The 24,549-nt window shown below is 31.1% G+C and overlaps 1 protein-coding gene across 11 annotated transcripts in view; it reads right to left on the minus strand.

Moving 5' to 3' along the window:
• Window positions 1–24,549, minus strand: part of SK (small conductance calcium-activated potassium channel) — a 557,031-nt gene that overhangs the window by 340,881 nt on the left and 191,601 nt on the right. For all 11 annotated transcript variants that reach the window (XM_065507379.1, XM_065507378.1, XM_065507377.1 and 8 more), the window contains exon 3: window positions 18,135–19,148. In XM_065507379.1, coding sequence (XP_065363451.1) covers window positions 18,135–19,148 — 1,014 coding nt within the window. The remainder of the gene's footprint in view (window positions 1–18,134; window positions 19,149–24,549) is intronic.

Below are 24,549 nucleotides of genomic sequence, written 5' to 3' on the forward strand. Positions count from 1 at the left end.
ATTTAAAAGTTTTTAAAACACTGTCGCACAGTCCTTTTTAAAATAAAGTCAGTTAAAAGGCTTCTTTACTCCTTTTTTAGCTGGATTGTTAATATTCAACCATGTCGACTGAAATGTCAAGATTTCAGTTGTTATTAGTTCTGTTGAGATTTTAGTGTGTGAGACGAAGTAACTAGTGTCATCAAATACTTTTATATGATTTCTTTCTTGAACCAAATACTCTACACTTTCTAGCTCTTATTGCATCCAATAGTAATGAGATCAAAACTTTTACCTGCTTACTGCACAACGTATTTAATTGACCTTATATAAAATCAATTTAGAAACTTTTTTTAAAAAAGCGTAATTACTAACATTTTATTAAAAACTTTTTTAATTAAATTTAACAAATTCATAATTGCACAATTTAATTAATTAGTCCCTAGTCTGATTTTAAGCAGTTTATGGTAAAAAAGTAAATACTTTGGTCTTGTAAGGTTTTATGAAATCGTACATACACAATTACTTTTATATGCAAATTGTCGAATGAGGTAAACTTTGTATTTGTATAGTAATTTATATTTATTTTTGTCATTTTGAAATGTTTGAGTTTTATTTGTTTTTAAAGGGTCACAAAAAAAGTGCATTGAAAGTAGAAAACAAATGCAGCATATGTACAAATTACAATAGATGTCATATTTTTTGACTGCGTTTTTTGTTTTTAATAACTTAATGAGTGAGATCGAAAAAACCTTAACACACCTTTTTTCTTAAAACATTTAACGCAAGTATCATTTGATTTTTTTTTTTTTTATCAAGTTACCTTTGAAAATTATCTCAGTTATTATGTTCATTTGTTGTTAATCTGATTAAAATGAGTGACGAGAAAAAAGTGTGTACTAAAATTATTAAATATTTTCAACAAACCCCAACTTGGTCCTACAAAAAGTTGGCCAAACAATCTAAGGTCTGCCGTTAAACTGATTTCAATGTTATTTGACAGTATGGGTAGAACTTGTCCGTTGATAGAAAACCTGGTTCATGTAGAAGGAATGATCCACATTAGGGTTCTAAAGCCACTAAATAGAAACAATTTTCAAAAGAGCTCCCAACACATCCGGTAGGAAAGCAGTCTGGTAAACTCAGTACTCGGAATATTTGGTACGAAAAATTAAAGTCAAAGCAGTTTTAAAAATATACAAGACTCAAAATGTCTTGGCAGGAACTCTGCTAAAAATTTAGATGCTAAAAACAGAGCACGGAAATTAAAGTCAAATTTTATAAAACAAATAAACCTGCTGCATAATGGATGAGGATCAAAAAGTAGACAATTTTCTCAAAAAGTTCTTGGTATGGCAAGCAATATTTAGTTGCGACAAATGAAGCCAAACATTTGTTACAAAGGGCTCTCTAAATACCGAAATTTACATCAAGAGATGTTTACAAAAGGGGATGCTTCCATTCATAATACTTCTTAATGTGTCCACTTATTTCTGACGTGATTTGGCATCCTGTCACTATGATAAGCAAGTGTTAAAGAACAATAATATTGTTGTCACACACAACTAGAGCTTGTAAAATCAATGGTAGCTAATGAATCAGCAAGCAGCAGGATTTATCAAAAAGCTGGGAAATTGGAAACATTACAAATTGAAGCCAAGAGGCCTTGAAAGACGGTTTTGCAAGCTTTTCCTCACCCGCTTTATAGTCTAAACCGTTTTCCGTCCGACTAATATTTGCTTCGATCGATACAGAACGCTCTCTCTGGGATACGATTCACTTTAGAGCAGTGTATCCGATATTGGCTTGTTTCATTCCTGATATCAAAAGATGAGTAGTTCTATTGGCTCGGAATCCATATATTGCCAATACTTACAATAAATTTAAATGTTTCAAAATAAAACGTCAACAATTTAAAAAAAAACTGCATTTGTGCCTCCATTTTTAACTCATTTATAAACAAAATATTAAAAAAAGTATACATAGAATATACAATTAAAGAAAATCCCTTAATGTGACAACAACATAATTTAAGTGGGTCCGTCATATATCTGACTGCTCAACTCTTTTTATTCCTCATCTAAATATGTACATTAGGCTGGGTCAAATTTTATGGACGATCAAAAAGTAAAAAATAAAAAATCAGAAAATCTTCATTGTATAAAAGACGAAATGCGCAAGATAAGATTTCATTTTAGACATATAGTTTTTTGAGGAAACTTTCTTAGAATTTTCCGTAGATTGCATTTCTGCTATACGATTTTCGAGAAAAAATTTACCCATCCTAATGTACATATAATAAATCTTACTTTTGTCTATTTAAAACAAGTGATATTTTTCATTACCCTTTACATATTTTCTTTTAAAACAAATGTACATTTATGTGGACATTTCTAGGTAAATAAAAATAAACTCAGACGCACATAAATACTTTTTCTAAGTACCACTTTATACAAAACAAGTAAGAGTTCCATATTAGACTGTGTCGAATCTTATATACCCTTCACCAGAGTATACTTTAAAATAAATATGAAAAATTAAGAAAACTCTAGTGATTTACATTAAATTTTTCTTAATTTTTAATATTGGGTGAGGTCGCGGTTTTTTGGGTATATCTCAGCCATTTGTTTGCCGTTTTTTCTCGATTTTAAATAGCGGGATTATATCTGATATATTGATGTATTAATTATGTATGTAAGTTATATGGGGGATACGGAAAGTTGATTTCAACATACAGACGCATAGATGGACATGTATATATTGACTCCATTATTTATAACGATCCAGAATATATAACAAAATTATATATACATGGTAAATGGTATAAAAATATACAAAAAGATTCCATACACACATTTCTATATAATTCTTATAAAATGTCTACAGTACAATATCTTTAAAGTGGATTTTAAAACTAAGATAATATTTATATTTCCAACTTGTTATTTATACAAACTCACCACTGTCTGCAATGTAGGATGTTAAACACATTCATTGCACAATTTTCTATTTAAAAATAATTTATTATTTTTGTATTTTATCTTGTACTTTATACAGGTCAGTTTTTATTTAAAAAGCCATCATTACTTTTAATTCTGTTAAGATCTAACAATATTTATCTTGTTGTGTAATTGCGTAGTTTCTTTTGAACATTTTGAGAAAACAAATTTATAATAAAGGAATTTGCAAAAAATTTTGTTATTAGTTTTTTCCTTTATTTTTAGTTGTCTTTCATATAAAATCTTTAATAATTGTGGAAACTATAAATCTTGCAGTTGCATACATATGGATATACATTATACAGTATAGGAAATATTTTTATGTTTTAAATATATGAGAATTTTTTAAAAATAACCCTTAAAGAGCCACGAATTTATTTATAGGAAATTTTGCATTGCCTTGCATTGAAATTATTTGTGAGTTTATTTAAAAATGCATTTTTGTTTTATGTCTGTCAAATCAATTTTTATTTTGCATTCGTTTCTTTTATTTTTAAAAGCAGCTGTCATTTTTTGGCATTTTGTTTGTTGCAGTAAAATACTTAAGTAAACTGCATTAAATGTTTGTTGACATAAACCTTTTTAAATACCATAGTGAAAAGCTATTACAAAATTTTAAACATTTAGTAGCGATATAATAAAAACAACTTTTTAATTTCTCTTTTTTTGTTTTCTCTAAAAGTAATTAATGGAACTGATCACTTTAGATCGATTATTTTAAAATCTGTTAAAGTTAAATTTCGAAAAATTCGTGATCATCTATTAAGAATTTGAGTCGACAGACTCAATACAAAATGTGCCAACACCAACGCGTATTCTCAATAGCAGAACCACAATTTTCATAGTGGATTTTAATTATTTTAATTTAATTCGAATGAAATTGAATTCATTGTAACAATTGCCAGTGCATTTACTACGAATACGTCAAAAAGCTAAATGTTAAACCTATCATGTTGTTGGTGTTGCCACAATTGAAAAACAAATTTCTTGTTGAAAAACCCCTTATAAGGTAATTTACTGCGTTTTATCTCCAAAGGAAATCGTTGACATTATGATGGTTACGTGGTCGTAAGTACCATTCCATAGGCCATGGGAACAAACGGAACGATTGTTTGTCCAACAGTAAGTCAATCTGACAATTTCTTTCATTGGGCTTAAAACATTATTTGGCACCTTTCGAATGAATTCAGAATTCGCTTACCAATCCAAAACGGTCTATTACTCTATTCAGGGGAAAATCGCTAAAGCTATTATCTCTAGAAAAAACACAATTTAAGAGTATTTACGGGGCTATTTATCGGACATTGTGGTCTTAGATTAAATCAATTGGCTTTGGGTAATGTTGAATCGAAGCAATGCAGATATAGCAAGATACACTACGAGAACGCTGAGAATGTACATTGAGATTGCGCTATATTATTATCTTGTAGAGCAATGATATTGTTTTTTGAGTGGATGTTTTTGATATATCAATAAACAGGATCATATTGGTGAGGCGAAGGACTGCGATGGGTCATCATGCACAGAGACTCTATCACCTCTCTGACAATAATCTATATATAAATATGAAAGTAAATGTATTTACAAATGTAATGGTAGAGTACCTTAAACATGTAAATTTTTTAGCGCTCGGCTAGGTCTTGAAAAAACATGCTATGCTGTGGTATAAATATGGGTCAAATTGTTCCTAATACTTGCAATCCTATTAAAATTTTCATACAAATTGTGGTTTAAAAAACTCAATAAATATGTATAATGTAACAAAATCTTTTTCAAAAGATCCAAAGGAACTTTTGGCGGAATATTCCTAAAAATTGGAGCGAAAAACCCAAAAATAGTATTTTTGAAAATTTTACCCATATCGTCCACATTTTCTTTGGGGCTAGAAAAATACTTTGGGAATAAATAGGGAGCACAGCAAAGTTTCCAATTGTGCTTTCCGTTTTGTGATCCCAGCTTTGGGATTTTAGAACATGTGGTCGAAATTTGAAATTTTTATAAAAAGTAGGTCAAATTTCAAAGGGTGTAGGGGCGACATACTAGAGAAATTTTCATTGGAAATGTAAAGTTAGCTTTTCAAAAAGTATAAATTCCTAATACATCTTTTTCGAAATTTTTTAGATAACTTCAAAAGAGAAAAGTACTTTTTCACAAAAACTAGCCTTTTTAAATTTTTTAAACTCAAATGCATATCACGATTTTTTTAAAAATTATTTTTTGGTTTAACATATACATTTTTTGTTAGTCCAATAAAAGAAAAATGGAGAAAATTCGCTGTTATCAAAAAACTGGAGTAGGGTGGAAAATAATGTTGAAAATTTAATTTTCAAATGGGAATATATCCTAAGTTATAAGAGATAATTGATGGCGTGGAGATTCGAGGTGTCCTACTTTGGGGAACCCTGATCGCATCCTAGTGGGCTCATGCGGTCAAAATTAAACTCGTAAACAACACGTATTCTTTGCGCATGTAAAATTTCAATCAAATCGAACTAAGGGTTTAGAAGTTACAGATTTATTTCCCTCCTTTTGTTTTCTATACCACTGTGCGTTGTTGAAATATTTGACGGCAAAAGCGTAGCAACTAAAAAATCCATTGATTTCCACTGATCCAAAATTCATTTCAATAAACATGCTTCTATTTGGAAAATATCACAATATAAGATCCCGGTTACGTTTAGTAATAAAAATTAAAACTCGTAGTAGAGCAGTAGCAATAATTTGTATGTAATTTTAAACTACTCCCATTCTAATTTATTTTTTATTACTAGTGCTTTATTTAGAGTTTTATTTTTTGTAAGTAGCTGTAAAAATAAGAAAATGACAAATATTACAGAAAATTGTTTGAAGCAGTCGATTTTTAAACACTGGTATAATCAAAACCTAAACCACACAATTAACTTTGACCCTCATTTCACTTTAAAATCATGTGAATAACAATTCCATATACTTTTAGGTAAAAGGTAACTGAACTCGTTATTAAAATTAATATAATTAAGAAGATGTCACTTATTTTTAAATGTATGACAAACATATTTAAATAAAGAGAACTTTAATCAAATTAAATTACTTAAATTAAACTGCAAGTAACTGCATAAATATTAAAAAGCTTTTTAAAAAAATACAAAAAAAAACAAAAATTTCTTAGTTCCTTTATAAAAAAAACACTGTTAAAAAGTTCATAAGAGACAACACCGAAAAGGCATTAACTATTTAATTATTAAATAAAAAGCTTCCCTCTATTAGCAACAAAGAAAAGCGCCTAAAGCTTTAAAAAGGAACTTGCTACAAACACCAACAAATTGTTAGCAACATTTCAAACAAAAATAATAACTTAATACTCATACAAATGAACTAAAAGAAAACACACACAGTCATGTAAATAAAAAAAGAAAAAGCTTTTTTTCCAATATATATTTTTGTATGAGAGAGTGTTATTATCCTTGTTGTCTTGTCTCTATTTTAAGCGTCCTCTATATGTAGATTGTGAAACTAAAGCAACAAAAAAAACGGAAAAATATTAAAAAAGCTTTTTTTGACTTTACCGTTAAATATCAGAAAACTACTTTCAAAATGTTATAACAACAACAGTGATAATAAATAACAAGCAAAACTTAATAAGCTTGACAAATAAATAGCAGACATTGTCGATAGTAGAAGTAGATATTAAACACCAACAACTATGGTGATGACAACGAAAAAAAAAATAGCCAGACATAAAAAGCTTTACATTTAATCCTTAAATGTCAGCAAAAAAGGGGTTTAATGCCCTGTTGTTTTCATAATTCGACATGTTAAAGTGGGCATTATTTTCAAGTTTTATTGTCCTGCCTTTTTGTAGGGTACAAGTGGGAGTGGATGTGTTGATGTGTTTTTTCAATAGTGTATTATTAGTTTATGACGTTTTGTATTGAGTGCGTAATACATTTTTACAACTTTTTGGCCCCAAAATAAGATCGTCAGCTTTAAAAACACTTGATTTGCCACAAGTGTTAATAATAATAATGCTTTTATTAATGTTTGTGTATGTGAGAGGATGTGTTCTGGATTGTTTGTTTATGGTATCATCTGATAACTGTGATAAATATATTCACAAATATATGTACATTAGGGGGCACTCATTTTGCACTTTTCCTATTTTCAATACTCCCAATGTCACTACTTGTTCTCCGTGAACTTTTAATCCAATTTATCACAATTTATCCCTATCAGCATTCCGTGAGCTGTATTTTTAATATTCTTATTATTTTTTTCATATTTCTCGCAAAGGAAACTTATGAAATATTAGTATCATGTGAAAGGTCTTTCAAAGGCGCTTTTAAAGATGTATCAGAAATTTCCGTATAAGTTAAAAATTAGTCGAAAGTTTGATTTTTTTGACAACATTTTTAAGTTTTTCAAATTTTGACATTGAATTATTTAAAGTTATTACTTTACCCCCTATCTATACTTGACAAATATTCATCATAACAATAAATGACATTTGTTGTCAAAATTTCTCTAAGCAAAAGCACTAACAATTTTATCATAACGAAGCAATAATACTAATAAATGGAGACTATACCTGATAATTTTTTATTTAGACAACCATTTTGAAGTTTATCATGATAAAAATTTATCAGGTTTAACCAGGGGGTTAAAGGCCATTATTACAACTTGCTTTAAGTTCGAAATAGTAAAAGTTAACATTAAGTAATAGAAAAGGGTGCCCTTAAAGTTAACTTTTACTAAATATATAATAAATTCGACCAAACGGGTTTTTCGGTTTTTAAAAATTTAGTCTGGTTCGAATATTTTTTGATTTTTATGATTTTCACATTCCGTTTGTAATTTTTTCATTTTGCATTTGCGACCCCACAGTATATACATATATTCTGGATCATTATAGATAGCGGAGTCGATATAGCCATGTCCGTCTGTATGTTGAAATCAACTTTCCGAAGCCCCCAAATAACTTACATACATGATTCATACATCAATACATATATCCGGTACAGAACCGATTCGATTGCTATTTGAAATCGAGAAAATCGACCCACAAGCCAGGAAACCCTCGATTGTTGGCCTATTTTTGATCTATATCTGGATTACTAAGTCATGAATATAGACAATATGGATATATAATGATAGATATTTCAGAGTGATTTGCAACGACGTGGGTCAAAATCGATAAAAATATTTTTTAACCCCGAAAAGTTTTTAATTTTGCAATAAATTTTTTTTAAATAATAAATTAAAAAAAACAATTTTGAAATAAAAAAAAAAATAATTTTGTAATTTTTATTTTTAAGTACATATAATGCTTTTTTTGTGATTGAAATGTTTAACTTTTTGTTTATTTTATTCTATCGTGATGAAAATTAGTTACCAAAAATTCAAACGAGATTGAAATTCGAAAAACGGAATAGAACGCTTGGGTGTAATTATATGTAAAAATTTAAAAAAATTAAAATTTTGGCAAAAAATTACTAAAATTTCTAGTGTTTTTGTATTTATACGATCATTTAAGATACGCTGTTGAAAGTGTAATTCAAAGATATTTCACATGATACCAATATTTCGTCTTTGCAAGAAATATCAAAAAAATATAAAAACCTGAAATAACGACCTTATTGTCCTTTGATCCAGCTCACCAAATACTCAACCCAGGCCAAAAGTATTGAGAAACGGTGCCATTGAATGAATTACTTTTTTAAATTAGCTAGGACTATCCACAACTTCTTTTGGGGCCACCCTAATATAAATACATACATACATACTTTATATTTTATGTAAATGTAGTTGTTAGCCAGATAAGTAAGTGGGTTGGTACGTTGTTGGCGGTGTGGCTTTGGGTTTTTAGCTCAAATTATTGTTTTTTAGATTTGATGGCGTAGATAAAATATAGACACTAAAATATGTTGAATTTTTATAGAATATAATTTTTAATGCCACCAACGAAAAGTTTTAGTAATTTGGTATTGTAATCTTTTTGTTTTGTTGTTTTTATTTGCATTCGTTTTCGTTAACACCATTGTGGAGGAGGGTATTATGCGTTTGTGCTGATGTTTGTAACACCCATCTTAAATTATAACGATCGACTTACAATGATTATCTGAGTCGATTGTCCGTTCGTCTGTCTGTCTGGTGGAGTGGCTGTCCATGTAAAACCGCAAATTACAGTTCACATTTTGAACATATTTCGATAAATTTTTGAAGGATTTCGATAAAAATAGCCCCCATACAAATGTCCTCCCGAAATAGGTCTTTATCGGAGTTATATTTATATTCACACAAATTTGTTCACCAATAAGTTTTATATACAAATAAATCACACCAAAAAACTTGGTGTGGATTGATTCATAATTGACTATAGCTCCCATTTAAGGCCCACTTCTAAAATCTCATAAAAGTTTTAGTATCCAAATAAAATTTCATATAGAAATTCATCACGCGATCTAACTTCAGCTCCGTAAAATACTTTAACCTTCGCTTTACCAATACCCACCCGGGTGACCACTTCGTTTTTATTGGTTTAATATTTTTTTTAATTTTGTTTCAATTTAGATGAAGTTTATACTCACTGAACAAATTTTACGTTTTGCATTTAACGGCTCTTAACTGAAAGTGCAATACTACTAATGTCAACAGGCATCTGTGAGTTGACTCCTGTCAAAATTTTGGTAAAAAATGCTAAAAAGGTGGTTACTGAATTTCGTTGTGACCGTACAAGCACGGAAGATGACCAACGTTCTGGATGCACAGTGAAAAAATGCCGATAGGATTTTGAAATCTACCGCAAACGCAATCACGTTGTTCAACCGCAATATTGACGAGTAACTGTTTTTACGATTTTTTCGCCGTTTTAGTAACCATGGACAAAACGTGAATCCACTACAAGAAACGAGAGACCAAAAAGCAGTCGAAACAGTGGGTTTCTCTTTGGGAATCGGCTCCATAGATAGCCTTCTCTGTGGTGGTGTGTTTGTCTGTAAATAAAGTCATGTAGACCGTTTTTTGGGATGCACGCTTTATAATCCGCATTGACTACCTTCGAAAGGTTAAAACAATCAATGGGGAATATTATGCCAACTTATTGGGTTACCAGAATACAGATGCACATGGTAAATGGTTATATCAAAGAAATCTACAATTTCTTCTGCAGCTATCGCAAACGAAGTCATTGTCAACACTCTTCACCACCTGGATGAAGGAGATAAAACTCAACAACCAGATAGCCTATTTGATACCTCCTCAGCGCACGCCTAATCGGCGAAATATCAACAAGATCATCAAGACACTAGCCGGCAGCAAAGAAACATTGGGCAAAGAAACTTTTCTAGCAACCTACAAGACGGTTGGCCGGTCAGTGTTTAACATGCTGCTCCAATGTGGTTGCCTCCGTTAAGTGATACTCAGTAGATAAATATTCAAAGCTGTAAAAATGCAACCGTCACGAAGAAACTAAATTTCTACCGGTCAAGGAACATAACGTCTTGTTGACGCAACAGTTTCATCTGAGATGTCAGCAGAGGAGTCATACAAACTTCAACCTCACAATGTTGGAGTCTCCCCCGAGGCATGTCAGCAGGACCTAAGAAAATACCAGGAGAGCATACAGATGTATGTGTAGGATCCATTTGATCTTAGTTTGTATATGACAGCTTTGAACGACATTCATAGAGAAGCCATCTACTCCGCAGTAGCAGGATACCGTATGAAAATCGCCCACTACCGAGAGCAGACGCCGAGAAGATTCCAAGTAAACCAAGAGTCGTTCTTGCACAACTAAGTTCAGAATGGAGCCGTCCACAATTTATGCCTAGCATGACACCCTCCACATATTCAAATGTCCAGCCAACCCTACTACATTATGTTCATTGGATGTATGGATCCACCCAGTCGAAGAAGCTTCAGTCCTTGGACTTGATCTAAATGCAGAACAACCTGATTAAATATTGTACAATTATTTACAATGATACAACAACGGATGCAACTGATGTGCAGTGTCCATGGCAAAAATCCATGAATTAGTTTACGAATTGCTCCGTCAACCGCCCTATTCTCCTAATTTAGCCCCGAGTCACTATCTATTGTTTCCAAAGCTGAAGAAACGTCTCGACGAAAAGAGATTTGACTCCAATGATGAAATCATCTTACAAACAAATACATATTTTGATGACCACGACACATATTATTTTTTGGATGGTCTAAAAAAAAGGAGAAACGTTAGACAAACAGTATAGAGCTCACAGGAGATTTTTCCAACAATAAAATCTTTTTTTTATTCAAAAACTTTGTTTCATTCAAAAAGATACGGATTTATTGGACCGCCCTCTCCTAAAAATTTTGATATGCAAATAAAATTTATAAGAAAATGCGTTACACATAAACCGAATTTTGGAAAAACATGTAGCGGCTGGACCATATTAGTCGAATATTTTCGAAGATGTTACTCCATTCTTGAATAAAGCTCTACAGTTGAAAAAATTAAATAAACTGCAACATAGAGAAGGACTGCCAGAATCAATAGTTATCTAAATATTTTTTTAATTTTTGTAACGAACGAGTCTTGCAACTCACCTCATCCATTGGTGGCCAAACACTACCCCGGGGTAGTTATGTTATTCTCACCAATACATACACAATACGAATGCTCTGAGTAAAAACACAAAGTAAACTCAAAACAAAAACAATTTCATACAATTTTTTCAGTGCAAAGCACACGCATTTCTATTCGTGTACTCTTTTATTTTTTCACTACTATATATGCATTTTAAGCACTCTCTCGTTGGACACCACTGATTTAATCAGTGTAGAGCATTAAATAGTTGCGCTTGACCGACTTTACTTTCATACTTGTTTAATATTATTGAAGTTTGTTATAGTGATATGTTATATTTTAATCATATTTACCTATTCCTTTTACAATTCTAAACTTTATATCCCTAATATTAAGTTCATGTATTCATAAATATGAACCCCTATATGTAAGCAGCACTTATGCAAAAAATATGTATATTTTGTTTGACAAAGCAAATATAACATTTTTTAAATTTTGTATTGAATAAAACATTTATATAAAACTATAATTTAAAGCCATCATGCATAAACTTTTTACTGCAAAACTTAGTACACAGCTACATGTACTGCCATTGTATATTTAACTTAACTTTTATTTTTTCACTTCATACAAAAAATAAATATTAAAAACATTACTTTTCTAAAGGAAAAGGTTTTAAGAGAGGGGGTTATACAAAGTGGTTTAGGGTGTAGTTCAAAAGGTTTAATATTGACAGGGCAGGCAATGCAAGCAAGCAGGCAGGCAGGCAGGCGTACATTTGCATTTACAAGTGCAATTTTGCAACTGTAACACAAGTGGGAGCAGCAGCAAAACAACAATTGTGTTTTATGCAGGATAATAAATTCGAAATAAAACTGAGAATAACAAAAATAATAAAAAAACAAAAGTATAAGTAAAATAAACCAAAATTCTACTTTATAACTGGTGCAGTTGGTGAGAAATTTTTGGAAATGCAAGTTTCTCAATTCATAGTACAGCAAGAAAGAGAAAAACAGGGGTCAGTTTTTGGATTCGTTTTTTTTTTTTTGGTGACAATAAATGCAAATGCAAGGTTCAAACAATATTTAATGCTTTATTTTTTTATTTTGTTTTTGGGGATAAGAATTCAATTTTCAATTTTAAATACCATTTTCGAGCATTGCAGTGTTTCATTAGTGGCCTCAGTAAAAGCTCTTCGAAGTCGCAATTTTCGGCTTTCGGACAATGTACGGGGCATTAGTAGTACACCCTAAAGGAAAATGTTTATAGTTTGTAAGTAGTTTATGTTGTTATACAAATAGCATTTTTCTACAGTTTTAAATAGTTAAAAATAGCATTAGAATTTGAAATTCATACAAACAAATAGAAAAAAAGAAGAATATATAGAAAGATGGAAAAGTTTGTAATAGGAAATAAGAAATTTTTAGCTAAAAGTATTTGTTTTTTGTTTAAGTTAAAAAAGGAAGTAGTTTCATCATTTAGTTTTGTTCTCTGAAACTTTTACTTATGCAGGCAATTTTTTGTTTTGTTTTTCTATTACTTTGAAATGTATATTTACAAAAGTATACAAAAAGGAATATGTTTATTTATTTAAGTTTATTTTGAACATATTTTTAGAAGGTGTATGTTGTACTTTGTATTGACCAAACAAACCAAACCTGCAGCTAAAAGGTTAAAAACTACGTAAGAATTTGCAATAATTTTAAAATGAATTTCAGAAGTTCTTTTTTAAATAAATGCACTAAAAATTAGCTTCTTTATTAACATTGAAATGATAGATTTGTTACAATAAAATTTACTAGATGCCTGAAATGGGAACAAAAAGGTTGGAAAGAATTAATTCTTTATTATATTTTTAAAATCATTCCATTAAATAATTCATTATGAGTTAATTTCTACTTAGAGAAAATAGTTTTGGTTGTGATATCCGTAATTTGTATCCAATCGAATCATTCAGTTATATTGGCCGAATTTTTCTGGTGTAGCTGACAAATTTAAGCTGAGGTGACAAAAATTGCCATATTTCAGTCGTAATTTTTCTTTCTCAACTGAATACCTTTTGGTAGAACCGAAAAAATCACTGAATTGACTACAAATTTGGTTATCACAACGAATCTGTTGTGTAGGTATAGTTCCTTAGTAATTCAAACATATTGAATTCATTCATTTGAGAATTAATTCCTCATGGAATTAATAACTTATTGAATTAAACTATTAAAAAATAGCTTAATAAAATTGATAGAATGATTAAATTTTTCTTCAATTCAAATCTATTACAAAAAATCTTAAAACAATTTTTTCAGTTCATTTTGTAAATGATTAAATTCAAAGCAAAAACAAAACTCAATGAAGAAAAAATATTTTCATTCAATTTGTGCCAGATTTAAATTAATAAAAATTTAATCATTCAAAAGTTGAAGGAATTAACTCATTGATAAAGTAAGTTATCGATAACTTTTATGGAATAGTTAAGTTATCGACAATTTTTCTATTAAAGACTTAAGTTATCGATAGCTTTTCTATAGAATAGTTAAGTTATCGATAACTTTTCTAAAGACAAAATATGTTAACAGATAAACTATCGATAACTAATATATATAATGTATAAGCTATCGATTACTTATCGATGAAATAGATAAGTTATCGATAATTTTAGTTTAGAATAGATAATCTACCAATAACTTTTATACAGAATAGATAAGCTATCGATAACTTTTATAAAGGACAGACAAGTTATCGATAACTTTTCCATAGAATAGATAAGTAGTTAAGTTATCGATAATTTTTCTATAGAACGGGGGAAGGTTATTTTTTATTTTATATAATTTGAAAGCAATTCTATTAATAAATATTATTCGCATATTTAATCATTTTTTTTACTAAAGTAAATTCTCAAGCATCTGAAATTCATAATATACAATACTGTATTTAAATTAATAAAAATCAACTTATTGCAATTAATTCGCACTTCATTTTATCTTCTCTTATTGCAAACAGAAAAATCAAATAAAATTATATTGTTGGTGTAAAAAAAATGGCAAACAGCAGACACGATAAAACTATTGGAATTACATTTAAAATATGATAACGATTATAATTATAATTATGTTTTAGTACGCATGATATATTCTGCTTATATTTATTGGCATGTGCATGATTTTTATTAAAATAAGTCAAATTAATATGTACGTTAATGATGAATTCAACATGAAACGATAACAGAGACATAGATAGGGATTGAGACATCATAAATACATGGATTTATACATATGTAAAAACATTAACATAATTATATGATTATTACAAATAGGGTAGGAAATTCCTACTAGGAATACTACTTAAAATATAAAGATAATTGAGAAATGTGGAGCGATAATAAATGGCACTCTATAACAGATGCTACTTCTGCGATCATATCGATAGACTTTGAAAATGAAATTAAACGGATTATGTACTGGAAAAGGAAATTGATAATGTTGTAAATTAGTTCTGTGTCGTATTCGCACATTATTAATGTATGATGCCACCAAAAACTTGAACGTTATATACAATGATTTGTTAAATCACAATTTGTTGTTGAAATGTTTTAGTCATGCATCGATGGTCATGTAGTCTTTATTAATTTCTTATTACTGGTATCCAAAAGCCTTTTTGATCTTTAACCCCCATTAACAATAAAAATTAAATTTAAAGTTAGCACTAACTATAGGCTATTAATATAGACAAGTTAAAGGCTTTAATAATACATTAGATATTTCCTGATAAACCTTGAAATTCTGGAAGATGTCGACTCATTCTAATATATTGGCTCCATTATTACTGATACTGGGGGTTCAAGCGTATAAATTTCTAACCAATGAAGAGGGGCAGGAAAGCATCACTAATTTCGCGCCGTGTAAAAATAAATGCAAAACCAAAAAATGGCACGTCTTTAATAACACAAGTTTACAAACCAAACATTTTTATTTGCTCATGGAATGAAACATATATTTTTGAGAAGAGCTAGGGACGCTAGCTAATTGTTTCCCACCTATACGTCAAAATTTTGATATATATGGGTTTTTATTTTTCATCTGCCCTGAGTACTACCAAGACTGTAGTGTACCAAATTGTGGTAATGAGATATTTACATCGTTTTTGGGTACTCAACACTCTTTAGATACTTTCAGAGTTGTATTTTTTTGACAAATTCCAAAAAAAATTAATGGGAAAAAAATAAATACTGTTTAAAAGTACATCTTTTTTGTAGATAAACATTAATAAACCGCTATTAAATACAAAACTCTAAAGTAAAAGCTATTTTAAAATGTCTTCTAGAAATTGTAAAATAAACCCAGACCATTTTTTTTATTTGTGGAAAAATTATTCAGTTAAATCGAGGTTTTCCTACAACACAAACACTGCAAAATGCTTATTTACATTATTTTGAATTCCCAATGGCAAATCTATTTGCACAAATTGTAGTGAATATATTTCAGGTAAAATGAACATTAAAAATGTCAGTTTGGTTGACCCACAAAAAACAATTTTGCCGCCACTCTACATTAAATTAGGTTTAATGAAAAATTTCGTAGAAGCTTTAGATAAGACAAAACCAGCATTTCAATATTAATGCAGCGTGTTCCCGAGTCTTTCTGATGCTAAATTAAAAGAAGGGATATTTTGGGTGATACAAAATTTGAGTGTCTATTAACCGATGTTGAAAAAGCAGCATGGAATTCTTTTAAAATTATTGTTGAAGAATTTTTGGGGAATAAGAAAAGTCAAAATTACAGAGATATTATTGCGAATTTATTACATAATTTTGAACTGATGGGTATAAACATGTCCCTCAAATTCACTTTTTACATTCTCATGTGGATTTTTTCCTGGAAAACCTCGGACACATGAGTGACAAACATAAAGAGCATTTCCATCAAGATTTGATAGATTTTCGAGAAGAATTGTCAAGGTTTTTGGGATCAGAATATGCTAGGAGACGACTGTTGGAGTGTCGTGAGGGAGACAAAAGAAAATAATTATAAAAAGAAGACTAAAACACTTCACTTTTAATTTGTTTGTCCTAATTTAATGTACAATTTTATATGTTTCGTTTTTAATAAATCTCAAAAGTTAGACATCCAGGATTTTTTTTATTTTTTCCGAAGTTAAAAGACATAAATACACAAATCCCCATATGTTTCAATTCATGAGCAAAAACCTTGTAAACTAGTGTAATTTTACATGTTGAAGGTATCGTACTATGAGCCCCATACCGCCGCCACTGAAGAATTTGTAGGGTTCATTTTAATAACTTAAACTCATTTACGTCCACCTGAAATTTTATCCCTATCGAACCATCCGTTTAGAAATGCCAGATTTATTTCCAAAAAAATTTGATTCTGCCCCACTGTGCAAAGCCCGACCACATGTTGCAAGCAATACCTGTTAAAAAGTATTTAGAATGAAGTGGTTGACAAGTTTTGTCTATACCGTGCGCCTTCCGACTACTATTTTTTAGATCGATGAAGAACGCTCTCTGGTATACGCTTCACTTTAGAACAGAGTAGCCGATATTGACTTGATTCGTTCTTGGCCTCAAAAGATGAGCAGTTCTCTTAGCTCCAAATACATATGTTGTCAGTAAGGTATGAAAAGGTCATGCTAACCAATACCTTGAATAAACTTAAATTGTTCAAATGTTTCAAAATAAAAGCTAAAAATTTGGAAAAATCACACATTTTTGACTCATACAACCAATACATTAAAAGAATCTAAGTCTATTCAAAGAAAGGACATGAAATAAATGATGCTGCTTGGTAAGTTAGCACAACAATGATAACAATCTCTGAATTATAAGAAGCTTTTCTGGTATTAAGTTTATTTTTAGGAGCACATGGAGATGAGTACTAAAAAAAATCCAAAAAATATAAATCGAACGAATAACATACATTCGAATATACAATAATACATCATAAAAATGTCTTTTAAATAAATACAAATATAAACATATGTAAGTATGTAGTTGAAGGAAATCTAATACATGTTTGTGTGTGTAATAAAATACATAGAAATGTGTTTGAATAAAAGTTAGTGAAATAATGTGTGTATGTATTTTTAGAATAAACATAAAAAATAAGATTAAAATAACACAAATAGAAAGCGATTATTTGGTAAAAGTTGATAACAACAGATGTTAAATTTTGCATGTATGAATGAAAAAAATATTTTATTTAATTTTAACTTTGTTTATTTGTTTATTTTAATATGAGTAAAATATAATTTACACATTTAATTTTTGAGACAACACGATTATTATTGGTTGTCTGGACAATAAAAAGTACAATACATACATATAAAGTTAAAATATATTAATATGGTTTAGTTTTTGTTTTAATAAAAATTATTACAAACAATTTAATAACTAGATTGTTTAAGCAAATAAAGAATTTTAAATAAAAATTCAGAAAAAATGGTCTAAAAATTATTTCAAAAGGGAGGGCATTATATTTTATACACTTCCATATATATATATAATCGAAACATTTGAATATATAATAAAATAATCGGGGTTATAAGATAAAAATGGAACAAAAATTCATTATAAAATTCTTATAGAAACCAAACGGACTTACCTGCTTAAATGGTCTCATGCCACCATTGATTCTTAGAGAATCGGCTGCTATGCCCGCAATGCCATCACTTTGACTCGGCTCGGTACGCAGCTGTTTGAGGGAAACATTAGGCACGGTGTGGGAGTGGCCGCAGCTGTTGTGGGCACCACAACATATGGCCAGATTACTGGATTCTGGTTGGGAACTTTGACGTATTATTCTGGAACCGTTGGTTGGCGAAGAGGTTACCAAAACCGGCGGCACATTGAGCGGCAGGGCATTGTTGGAGCCACCGTATGGCATCAGGGAACTACCCATATTTCCTTGTTGAAAGGCACTTTTAACACTATCACGTGAAGTTGAACGATCCATTTGACCTGTGGTCGATATGGGTGTAGTTGAGGCACGCCTACTGCAGTTTCTGCAGGCACGACAGCGTGTTTGGGCACTCGGAGATATAGGACTAGTTGATAGATTCTGATATGATGTTCCCAAATTCGAGTTCTCTGGATAGCCATGATTATTTAAATTCGTTATTGATATGGTTGGTTGCTGTTGCAACTGATGACCGTGCGCCGCCGAGGATGACGATTGTGATGTCGGTGCTGTTGCCGTTAGTTGCTGTTGATTTTGCGCTTGCTGGTTGTGATGCTGTGACGATTGTTTTTGATTCTGATTGTGATCTTGGTCCTCTTGATAGACTTCTATGTCAGGCACTGTGGTTGGTCGAAGACCCTGTTCAACATCATCGTCAGCCACATGGGCACTACGCTCACTTTCGTCCGAACCCAGGCGGGTCTGTGATAGCTGAGGGCTGGTTAGATATGTTGAGGTACGATCCTGTCGCATCAACGTGGGCTTTGTCGATGCTGTGGAAGTCATATTGTTCGTTGTTGGTCCATTGGCGGAATTCATTTTTATTTGTCGCAATACCGACGATTTACATTTGGGTGTATTGGAGACCAAAAGGGAATCGGTTTCTTCAGAACTGACATAACCGGAATTGGTGGCATCAGTCAATTTTTGCATTGACATCTGTAATGTAAAAATAAAGAAAAATATATGTATGTTTAATAATAATAAAACAAAATAATTTTATTAGTTATATTTAATAATTTCAACTTTAATTATGTATTTACTATTAGCTGAATTGTGTGGCTGGCTCTAAGCCATTTCGTAAGTATTCAATTAGTGTTGAGTTTTCATTTACATATTATCTAGTCTTCTCTTACCACCATTATTGCAGTATGAAAAATTTTTCTTTTGTTATAGTTAAAGAAAGAACTAGGAAAAACATTTGATTTGGCTTAGAAGACTTGTTTGTAAACTACACATTCATAAATTCATACATTCAACATTTTGCTTCTCATTGTTAACCATTAAATATTACATTTCATTTCAAAAGTCCCCAGTTTTGTGCACACAAATTTCTAAAATAGGAAAATCCCAAAATGTTCGATTTCTCTTACTAGACCACAACTAGACCAATTAGGGGCTTCATGTAGAATAAATATTACTTCTAACAAACAAAAAAACACAACTCGGAACAAATGTGGATCAAATTGTTCCTAATATTTGCAATCCTATTCAAAAGTTTGATACAAATTTTAGTTTTAGAATCTCAATAAATATGTAATATGTAATAAAATCTTTATTAACAAAACTCAATGAAATTTCCAACGTTTTTTAAAATTGTAATTTTAAATAACAAAATGTAAAAAAACATGACAAAAGGTCAAAGGGAATCCCGCAATTCCTAAAAATTGGAGCAAAAATCCCATAAATGGAATTTTTTACAATTTTGCCCATGGGTTCCACATTTCCTTCAGGGATGGGAAAATACTTTGGGGATAAATATGGAACACATTAACATTTCTAAATCTGCTTCCCGTTTTTTTTATCTTTGGGATTTTAGATCATGTTGCCCAAAGTTGAAATTTTTATAAAAAATAGGTCACATTCCGAAGGGCGTAGGGACGACATACTCGAAAAATAGGACGTTTTTTATACCAAGATGTTCTTCGTATGTTTGTTACGTGGATAAGTATCTGCTTACTTCCCCGTACATAATATAAAATAATACCTAGTAATTCTCATTTAGTTTATAATAATTTGTATACAAGTAACGAAAGTTTAAACACTGAAGGCGCGGTTCATACGAGACAGAATTTGCCAACCACTTTGATATTTTTTTCTTTTCGGGACACGAACATAGTTTGAGTACCGATAATACATTTTACCAGCGACTTCGGTCGACTGTTCAATACAGGGGCTTCGGCCCACTGTTCAATACAGAGACTTCGGTCAACTGTTCAATACAGGGACTTCGGCCGACTGTTCAAAACAGAGGCTTCGGTCAACTGTTCAATACAGGGACTTCGGCCGACTGTTCAAAACAGAGGCTTCGGCCAACTGTTCAATACAGAGACTTCGGTCGACTGTTCAGTAAAGGGGCTTCGGCCCACTGTTCAAAACAGAGACTTCGGTCCACTGTTCAAAACAGAGGCTTCGACCAACTGTTCAATACAGAAACTTCGGTCGACTGTTCCGTACAGAGGCTACGGCCATCTGTTCAAGACAGAGGCTTCGGCCAACTGTTCAATACAGAGACTTTGGTCGACTTTTCAATACAGGAGCTTTGGCTAACTGTCCCCTAGTTAAGTGCATTTACGTGTATTATAGACTAAGTATCTAAAATATTATAGTTTTAGTTATCACCCGATCCTGAACTAACGAAAACGTCACCAGAATCGTCGACATCCGAAAGTAGAATCATCACCAGAAACCCGTAGTTAGCGCTTGTGACAAACTGCCCAGTTAGTGAGTCGTATCAATACATCGTACCGCCGACGATTATTGAAATCCCGAAGAATCCGAAATACACATCACCAGAACCGTCTACATCCGAACGTAGAATCATCACCAGAAATCTGACAACACCCGAATGTGTTATCGAAGCTGTTCATAATTCGTTATATATAAACATTTATTATATATTAACTGTATTAAATATTAAACAATAAAGAAAGATATTATCGACCCCAGAAAGGGTAAATCAATTGTGTTATCACTTAAGATTTGTGGATCCGTAAGTCTACCCTGGACTCGACTTAACTACCCCAGCCGACGACAAAACCACGTTATATGTTCTTAAAGAAAGTTTATTTTTAATTAAAAAAAAACACCTTTTCGCCAAAAAAAAAAAGCAAAAAGAAAATATTTTTTGAATATGTATTTAAATTGAAAATCTTTTATTTTTGGATCCATAATTGATTTTGCTCTGAAATGTTTTGTATATTCTTTGTATATTTAGTTGTCTAACCAACAAAAAAAATCGAGTCCATTCGGTCCAAAAGTCTGACCTATATTTTTAAAAAAGCGGATTTAGTAATTTAAAAAATTTTAATTTTGAAATGCCTATAACTCGGATAAATAGCACACGCAAGCATGTTATTCCAAGACCTAGCCAAGCGCTTTCCAAACTTTGAAATCGGATGGGAAACAAAAAAAATTCACGTGTCTAAAAATTTTACATGTCGAAGGTACCCCACTTTGAGCACCCATAGCACAGCCCTTAATTATTTGTAGGGCCAATTTTAATAACTTAAACTCAAATAATCCTTGGCTACTTCCATGTAAAATTTTATCCCGATCGGATGAGCCGTTTAGAAATGCCAGATTTATTTCCAAAAAATTTTGATTCTGCCCCTCTTTTATGGTTTTAAACCCGCATTGGCTTTAACTTATCGTACCAAATAGTCCGAATACTGAGCTAACCGCACTGCTTTCCTACCGGATGTGTTGGGAGCTCTTTTGAAACTTCTTTCTATTTATTGACTTTAAAAACATTATGTGTTTCTAAAGCCTGAACCAGGTTCCCTATCAACGGATAAGTTCTTTCGATACTTTTTAATAACATTGGAATCAGTTCTAAGGTCTGACTTTGATTGTTTAGTCAACTTTTTGTACGATCGACTTGGGTTTTTTTGAAAATATTTAATCAGATTAACAACAAATGAACATAATTGACATTAAACATAATAACTGACATACTTTTCAAAGGTAACTTGATAGAAAACAAAAATCAAATAATACTTGGGTTAAAAGTTTTAAGGAAAAACGTTAAGGTTTTTTCAATCTCACTCCTTATGAACGTTATAGGTTTGGGTTATCTAGAAAGCATGAATCCCGATCAGTAAGGAGGAGAATGAGACTCAAACATTTAAGGTGTCTTCTAAGACTCCAATCATTCTATGTTACAAAAGCAATACAACTTCAGCTGCACATAAAGCAGGGTATGGCAAAATAATATATGACAATAATATTTCTTTTGCATTATTTACACACACAAACATATATATATACCAACATAAATATGTATGTATGTTTGTGTTTGTTGCAACATTATGCATGTTCTTCCTATTCACATTTATATTCCTTGACCTATATTTCTTGCGTTATGTACTTCTTAGTTTTTCCATACAGCCAGCGTCATCGCTAACTTCCTCTTGAACGATAAGAATGTTCTGTTAATAAATGTCCGTGTGTGTTAGTGTGTGCAGCAATAGCAACTACAACAAATATACAGATATTCGCATCTAGAAGAAACATTCTTTCACATAAATATATTTGAAAATAAAGTGCTATATTTTAGTATCCTTAAGATTCTTATTTGCCATTAACTATGGCCACAAGTACATAAATACTTAAACTCATACACACGCGTGAACTTACCCTCTCCCTCGTTCAGTTCAAACTTTTTTTATTTATTCACATATTTTACACAAGGACTGTGATTAAGGGAACACTAACAACTGGATGGGAAATACTTCATATGAGTTGATCTAACAGTCTCGATCTAGCAGAACTGCTCCCCTAATGCACTGATTGGTTTGAAAATAGAAGTAACAATAGATCAAGAATTTGGCTTTTGGATAATTAGAGCTGGTTTGAATGAAAAGTAGACTTGATCTCTGGTATAAACAACAGGTTTTTCTTAAGTAAAAAGTACTTGAATTAGTACACCATAGAACATTAAGCCTAAAACATTTTATAATAGCAAATGTCTGCACTTGTTCGACTTTCTACAGTCCTTATAAGTACACACACAGTGTTTACATTACAAATAGTTTTAAAAGAACAAGAAAATTGTTGCCACTCAAAGAAAAGAATGTTGTGCGTTTCACAAATATATATACAAGGATGGCCCTTATTTTGCATGTTTTTTTATTATCGATGCTCTAGGTCTCTAGGTCTAAGTACTGAAAAGTTGAGCAAAATCGGTTAACATTTGGAGACTGCATAGTTTAGGTACCGTGAAATATCTCCCAAATGAAATAAATCCCAATGAAATAACTCCCAATGAAATAACTCCCATCAAAAATTAAATAATTTCCAAACTTGAAAAATGAAATAACTGTCAAAGGGTAAAATGAAATTACTCCCAATAATCGGCGGTTTCATACTTTTAAATATATTAGTCTCAAAAAAATCGAAATAACTCCAAATGAAATAAATCCCAATAGAAATGAAATAATTCCCAACCGAAGCAATTTATTAGTGTTATCTAACTCCCAATGAAATAATGAACTACAAAAGTTAAATTATTCTCACTTACCAAACATTTTTTGCATTGCGGGTCTAAGACGTAGCGCAAAGTTTTCCTCCTCTGGGGTGTATCAAAAAATGGCATCGCTTAGAAAATTTGTTTTGCATTACCGGCCTTTGGTAGGCACTAAGGTTTTCTCCTTTGGGGTGTATCAAAAACTGGCTTCGCCCAGAAAAGTTTTTTGCATTGACGGCCTTCTGGGATATATCAAAAACTAGCTTTCGCAATGCAAAAAACTTTTCTGAGCGAAGCCAGTTTTTTATACACCCCAGAGGAGAAAACCTTAGCGCCCTGCCAAAGGCCGGTAATGCAAAACAAATTTTCTAAGCGATGCCAGTTTTTAATATTTTGCTTTTGCAAAGTAGAACTCAAAAAAAAATTAAATAACTCCCAATACAGTGAAATAACTCCTAATAACTCCTAAAATAAAATGATATAAAACCCAACAAAAATTTCATTGGGAGTTGTTTCATCTAAAAATTATGAAATAACTCCCTATGCGTTAGGAGTTGTTTCATAATGAAATAATTTCCTAGTTGTATGAAAAATTTGTTGAGTGTTATTTAATTTTTTCGTGGGGAGCTATTTCACGGTACCCATAGTTTATTTGAAATTTCAAGATTTCAAAGTCCCGTGACGTAACTCCCAAATGAAATAAACTCCAACAAAAATTAACTTATACCCAATCTTAAATAATTTGCAGTTTTCTAATAAATATATTAGTCCCAAAAAAATGTGAAATAACCCCAAATGAAGGGAAATAATTCATAATTCGGAAGCACTGTATTTATTAATGCTTACAGAAATGTTAAAAGTTTTATAATCTGG

This window comes from Calliphora vicina, chromosome 4 (assembly GCF_958450345.1).
Source record: "Calliphora vicina chromosome 4, idCalVici1.1, whole genome shotgun sequence".
NCBI classification, from domain to species: Eukaryota; Metazoa; Arthropoda; class Insecta; order Diptera; family Calliphoridae; genus Calliphora; species Calliphora vicina.